Source organism: Telopea speciosissima, chromosome 1, assembly GCF_018873765.1.
Source record: "Telopea speciosissima isolate NSW1024214 ecotype Mountain lineage chromosome 1, Tspe_v1, whole genome shotgun sequence".
Classification (NCBI taxonomy): Eukaryota; Viridiplantae; Streptophyta; class Magnoliopsida; order Proteales; family Proteaceae; genus Telopea; species Telopea speciosissima.
In genome coordinates this window covers 42,969,012-42,975,708 of record NC_057916.1, presented here as the reverse complement: position 1 = coordinate 42,975,708, position 6,697 = coordinate 42,969,012, and the positions used below count along the sequence as shown (strand labels likewise).

Here is a 6,697-nt window from a genome sequence, read left to right as displayed (position 1 = left end):
CATGAGCTTAATTTTAGCCGTGTCTATGACTTTTTATCTAAGGAAATGGTTGTGTCCCATCCCTTAGCCTGGATGACCCAATCAATGACATGTGAGACCGGATCAATTTTCACTTTTTGATTTTGAATACCGTATATCCATACCTTGTGTTTATCATGCCCTCTATCTATTTTATGTACCTTGTGTTTCTTTGTTTAGCGTTGGACGCTCTTGAATGAATAGCCCTCTTTCTACCAAAAAAAACATTCACCATGAGTGAAGGAAAATATTCTCCTAATCGTCAGTCCAATTAGGGATGTAAATGGATATTCGTAAATCCGTATTCGATCCGCGTTCATATCCGTTTAGGAGAATCTGAATCCATCTGAAACTAATTGGATCCGAATATGATAATCCCCCTATCCGATCGATTATTATCCGATTCGTTTAGCAGTTCGACGGTAATAAAATATCTGAAATATAACTCTGTCTCTGTGTTTGTCTATCCTTTTAAGTTATCTTATTGGATTTTGTTATCTTATTTTTATAAATTTATAAGTTAAGATAATGTGATACGTGAAATTACATAACTATTAAAAAATCAAAAGTAAAAAACACGTAAGAGAATAAAAGACTAAGAAGAGTAAAAGAAAGGGTAGTTACTGAACTCTCAAGTTTCAACCCTCACCCTCATCATAAAAACGGTAAATATGTCAACGGATAGTCGAAAAATCGTATTTGATCCGTATTCATATTCATTTAGAAGAACCTGTATTTAAAAAATACTATCCGAACCCGTCCAAAAATCAATAATATATTATCCGAATCCGTCCGAATATAATCAAATACGAATATGATAATGCCACTATCCGACCAAATTTGATCCGTTTTTACGTCCCTACGTCCAATCCTAATTTTATTTCACCGTTTCGGTCGGGCAGCCCAATTGGGTCTTGGGGATTGGACACACCTAATAGATGTTCCGTGCCCGAATAAAGGAATCCGTCCCACCCTGTAGAAATAGTCAATGGGAACAGTAGGTCTTAAGCTAGACTTGATTTGGTCAATTAACAGTTACATAGAAAACCGTGAAGAATGAACTGTGAATGGCTTAATTCTAGTAAAGTATTAATATTGTTCCTTCGATAAACAGGCTTACTTCACTCTTGGTTCGTTTCCACTTCCTAACACACAACTCCGGCATGACTTCACAGGCATTTTAACGTTTACTAACAAGGGCCCAAACACCAAAAAGCCAGAGAGATATAGAAAGAGAGAGAGAGAGAGAACTTATAATATTATAATGGTGGGTGGGCCGTTTGATGAACAGTGTGGGTGGTCGGTGGGTCTGCTAGAAGTGAGACTTGCAGCGATGAAAATGGAATAAGAGAAGGGCGAAAAAACAGCAAAAAGGCTTGAATTCTAAGCTTTAGCTCTCCCCACAACATTTCTTATTTCTTTCTCTGACAATAAAATAATTATTTCTGCAAGAATGTCAGGGAGGGGGTTGGCCCTTACTACTGTTTTCTTCGGACCTTGAGGTTCGGAGGTTGACTCTCTCTCTCTCTCTCTCTCTCTCTCTCTCTCTGCGCTGAGAAACATTTCTACGCAACGGATTATAGACCTCCTCCTGTTGTCACTGTACCCAATCTCAGGTACAGAGCCCATTAACTCTCTCTCTCTCTCTCTCTCTCTCTCTCTCTCTCTCTCTCTGTGTGCTGAGTTGAAGTTGAACTAAATAATTAATCTTTTCAACTGGGCTTTACGGAAATTGGTTTTCAGGGTTGTGAGAGAGTCTGATTTGAGGTGGTTTGTATATCTTTCTTCACTCAAAGGATGCATATGTGCTGTGATCTTGAAGTGGACGTCAATGGGCAAGAAATTTTTATGGTGGATAAGGTAAATTCACTTTTACACAGCTTTTCCTTTCAGTTTCTTATGCTTCACCGATTCAATTATATTGGGTTTTGACGATATTTTGTTCAACCTGATTGGGGTGGTTCACAACTTCACATGTGCTTTTGGTCTCTAATTAGTTCCATCCATGAATGAATGCTTTCCTTTGAGGTGCATGGAAGCCTTCTGATTTGTATCGTTGTGTGATTTTTGGCTGGCTCTGTTATGGGATTTTTTAAGATTCTTTCTTCCATTTGTTTTCCTCATTTTTTGCCTTTTTCTTTGAAATTACTAATTGGAATTTTCATATAATATCTGTTTCTAAATTGCTTTAATTCTCTCTGTTTTTTTTTTTACTCATAATCCTTAACATTCTCTCGCCTTTCTCTGTTGCTTAGTGCTGTCCATATCGTTATTAATTTTCCCATTACAATTTGCATCTATTTTGAAGAGTAGTGGGCCTTTCTATTCCTCTTCTGCTTTGAATTTGTCTAGTTTTCATAGGTAGCCTTTTCTCCTTATCATCATTCATTGCTGCTTTAACGGGGGATTAAATTTTCATAGCTAATTTTGTTTTCAATATAGAAGAAATTTATGTTTTTTTTCTCTTATTTTCCCCTTTAATTTCTTGTTGGTGATTTTTTGTTTAACTTTATATTTTTATCATCTAATTATTATTTTACTTTATGTGAATGTGCAGAAACTGCTTTTGTCATTTTCAGGTAAATTAAACAAATTATTTGGTAAATCTATGGCAACAAGCAAGAACCTTAAAGTGATATTCCATGACTTTCCGGGAGGGGCACAAGGTTTTGAACTCATGGCAAGGTTCTGCTACAACAATGGTCAAACTGAGATAACCCCCTCTAACATATCTCTTCTACATTGTGTGGCACATTTCATGGAAATGACAAAACAGATCTCTGTAACTGACAATTTGATTGAACAAACTGAAGAATTCCTAGAAGGGATCACTTACTGGGCCTGGTCTGAACTTCTGGTAGCTCTGAAACAGTGTCAGGAATTTATGCCAGCAGCTATTTCTTCTGGGATACTTCAGAAATGCTTGGATTCCCTCATAACAAGAGTGGCTGTTTCGGCCACCGAAGCCAGTCCATTTACGTCTTCTCCAGACAGCTCTGCTTTCCGGTTTTCTTGTGATACGAGAAGCACTGAAAGTTTGAAGAACAGTTATTCTCGGGTGAATTGGTGGTTTGAAGATTTAGCAAGTTTGAGCCATTGTTTGATTGAAAAGGTTTTAAGGGCCATGATTGCCCAGAAATTCGATCATGTAATTCTCAGTAGGTTCCTCTTCTATTACCAAAAATCAAGAATTTCCAATGCCAGATCCTCTGAGAAGCGCAAAATCACAGAGATTGTTGTTCAGCTGCTGTTTTTGCTAGACCATAGCTCTGTTTCTTGCAAAAGCTTATTTGAGATTCTTCGGGTGGCTTTGAGATTGAATGTGAACAAATGTTGCCGAAACAGATTAGAGAATATGATCGGTTCACAATTGCATCAAGTTACACTTGATAGCCTGCTTATTCCATCCCCACCTGGGACGAATTATCTTTATGATGTGAATCTGGTACTGAGATTCTTGAAATCATTTCTCAGCAAGGGAGACTGCTGGGCATCATTAACTCGATTGAGAAAAGTTGCAAGCTTGATGGATTTGTATATTGCAGAAGTAGCCCCTGATTCATGTTTGAAACCTTCAAAATTCATTGCATTAGTCACGGCACTGCCTGATTCTTCAAGAGACTCCAATGATGGAATCTACCAAGCCATGGATATGTATCTAGAGGTATGGCATCTGATATCCACAAAATACCCTAAGTTTATGCAGCCTTGGTGAGGCTGTCATCCGTGGCATTGTTGTTTGCTTTTTAGTTTTCAAACATGAGGAACTATAAATCTTTAATTAAAAGATTCAAATGGTTATGAAAATTTAAGACATTAGGGAAATTGGTTAGTAGATTTTCTGTCAGATCCATAAGATATATTAGTTACTTCAACAAATTCCATAGCCCATGATTTGTTTTGATTTGGAAATTTGGGCTGATTCAGGATTTTTCCAGGTTCATTCTAAATTATCCGAAGAGGAAAAGATGAAGATCTGTTGTGCATTGAATTATGAGAAGCTATCATCAGATGCTCTCAAACACCTTACTAGAAACTCAAAATTCCCATCAAGAATGGCGGTCCAAGCTCTCGTGTCTCAACATTCAATGCTCAAAAGCTTGCCCAGGGACAACAACTATCCCAAATATTTTGGTGACTCACCTTGTAGTTACAGTGAGAAGATAATTAGGGGGAAGGAAGCTGAGGAAGATGAGCAACTTGTGCTCTATGCAAGGAACTTCGATGTTTCAATGGAGAATGAGAATCTTGGAACACATTTAAAAGGAATGCAATGGAGGGTTTCAGAGTTGGAGAAAGTCTGTAGGAAAATGCAGACCCAGATGGAGAAAATGATGAAGTCAAGATTATCAAGCCCAAGTAGTGCTAGATCCTTACCTAGGATGTGTTCATGATGTTTGTTTTTTTCTTTTAACATTTGTTTCTTATTACCAAATCATGGAGCCTGTTTTCATACATGGTGGTGTATCAAGTATGGTCAACACTTTAGCCATGAGTATCAGGTATTCCTATCAAATGGCTGAAGTGTTGAATGTTCTTGATACATGATTGTGTATGAAACCTTTCTTGTACAGTCTTAAATTAGGGTTTTTTATTGGGTGGGGTTACTTTACAAAAGCAAAGATGATTGAGAGCAGCTTCTTTAACAGAAAAATGCAATGTTGGCTGTACAGATGGAGAAAGCTTTGGTTTTTTTTTTGTTTCTTTTCATATACAGGATTCTGTGTATATATGTGTAGTCCCTTTCCTAAGTCACCTTCATAGCAAAGGTAGTGGACCAAGTTGGCAACTGGTTTTCTGCAGCAAGCTAGCTGCACGGTCTAAAAGCAAAATTGTATGGAGCAAATCAAAAGCTGGAGCCTGAGAATGATTATTTCATGAGAATGAAGTGTTGTGTTAAAACTTAAAACCATCCACCTTTCTCATTGAAAGCTTCTTATGGTGTGGGCCTTCCACACTTTAAAAGAATTTCTGCTTCATTTATTTTACCAAATGCAAATAATCTATCATCAATATGTAGTCAATGCCATGGTTGAATTTGTGTAAAATAATCAACTTATTTTTTCTCAATCATGAGGTGTTATCAATCAGATCTGGTGGTTAGATCAGTTAGATTAGAGGATCCAAACTTAAATAAGTGTCGGTGAGCAAGGTGGGGAAGAGCAGAGCACAGAGGATGTGGTTCTCACTCACAAGGCCATAAGAAAACAAGCAAATTTTAACACATTTAATATGGTAGAAAAGTATAAACCAGAAACAGTTTACCAACCGAACAGATCAAATCATCAGAAAGGATGGAATGGGTCTCTCTGCTAAGTCTATCTGCATTTGCAGGGGGAGGGGTCTAGGAGGGTTGTGTCAAGCTTGCGTCTATGCTGCTACACGAGATGCATTAGTGTATAATAACTATTTCATTTCACATGTTATTGTATACATTCATTTGTTTTTTCTTAATAGTTCGAGCTTTTGGGTGAAACAGTAACAAACACTTGGTATCAGAGCCAAGGTCACAGATTCACATATAATTCATTCAATGTTTAACAAGAAACAGGGGATCTGCGCTTGGAAGCATTGGTTATCAGATCTGGATTAACCCGGATGCTTGAAACTTGGAAGTCAAGTACTGCTTTCATGCACTACTGTAAACATAATTTTGTGTTAATTGCTACCACATGGCATTCCTTGGTGAACCACCAAAAAGAGAATCACATTATCAAAAAAAGAAAGCATAAGATCCTTACTTAGTGTGTCATAATAAATAGAAAATGATATGAATCAGCAAAAACCAAAGGTGCTAATCTACATAAGTAGTTATTCATGTAAGGTGTGTGTTATGTGTAACTTAGCTGGCTAATTGCTGTTCTTTCTTGCTTATTTTATTCTATCAGAAGAGGTCTTCCCTTCGACCTCTTCTTTTCTTTCCCATAATAACATATAAAATAATGAATCAAAGGTAAATAAACAAGTAAAACAGAATAGAACTGAGAAAGAGTCAAAGAGGATAATATTCTAACTGTATGATATACTTAGAATCGTCTTAGGGTGTTTCTTCTCCTTTGTGGGAACCAAGAACAACAGAGATAGAGACAGAGCATTAATGGAGTGAAACAAAAAAGGAAGAAGCTTTCCCTTAAACGGTACTCTTTCCTAAGTGATTCACAGTCTCACACACACACACACAACGATGATGATACAAATGATAATTGTAATCAAAACATCCTCATTAGATATTTATTATCCATTTTTTTTTTCTTTTTTAGTTTACCTTTTTGGGTATAAATTATTCATCTATTATTCTCCTACCTAGCATATAACTCGTGTTGCTTTATCGAAATCTCCATGAACAATTAATTAACACAAAAGGGTAAGCAGTGGATATCGAAAGCTACGAGGGAATCCATAATCGGCAGATACAGGACAGAGAGGGAGAGAGACGCAGGTGAAGGGCATTTGGGCACTCGAGGCTCGAGCATCGAGATTTTGACTCTGGCAAGATGACGTTAATAGCGGGGAGAGGATAAAGCTGTGTATTTCTTGGTTTACTGCAACTTTCAACTGCCTGATCCGTGCAAGGGAAGAAACTCAAAAAAAAAAATAGAGTTTCGGAGTTCGGACTTGGTGATATTGCGATCGTGTCGAAGAGAGGTTACTCGAGTTAAGTGTGATTGAAGGTACTGAA

At 37.3% G+C, this 6,697-nt stretch overlaps 1 protein-coding gene across 2 annotated transcripts; it reads left to right on the top strand.

Annotated features, from left to right (window-relative positions):
- The first annotated feature begins 1,312 nt into the window (after window positions 1-1,312).
- On the top strand, window positions 1,313-4,756 carry LOC122656476 (BTB/POZ domain-containing protein At3g22104). Of its 2 annotated transcripts, XM_043851022.1 has the most exons (4): window positions 1,313-1,528; window positions 1,763-1,878; window positions 2,576-3,682; window positions 3,957-4,756. In XM_043851022.1, the coding sequence occupies exons 2-4, from the start codon at window positions 1,816-1,818 to the stop codon at window positions 4,410-4,412; spliced, it is 1,626 nt and encodes a 541-aa protein (XP_043706957.1). In that variant the 5' UTR covers window positions 1,313-1,528; window positions 1,763-1,815; the 3' UTR covers window positions 4,413-4,756. The 2 variants fall into 2 exon arrangements, with proteins under 2 accessions (XP_043706957.1, XP_043706947.1); XM_043851012.1 differs by lacking the exon at window positions 1,313-1,528 and having other exon boundaries at window positions 1,683-1,878.
- Window positions 4,757-6,697: the final 1,941 nt, after the last annotated feature.

Bases quoted from the DNA above. Each gene is read 5' to 3' on its own strand.
- LOC122656476 (XM_043851022.1), top strand. From the start codon at position 1,816: ATGCATATGTGCTGTGATCTTGAAGTGGACGTCAATGGGCAAGAAATT. The intron at 1,879-2,575 runs GTAAATTCACTT...GTGAATGTGCAG, and splicing joins AAATTTTTATGGTGGATAAG to AAACTGCTTTTGTCATTTTC. The intron at 3,683-3,956 runs GTATGGCATCTG...GGATTTTTCCAG, and splicing joins CCATGGATATGTATCTAGAG to GTTCATTCTAAATTATCCGA.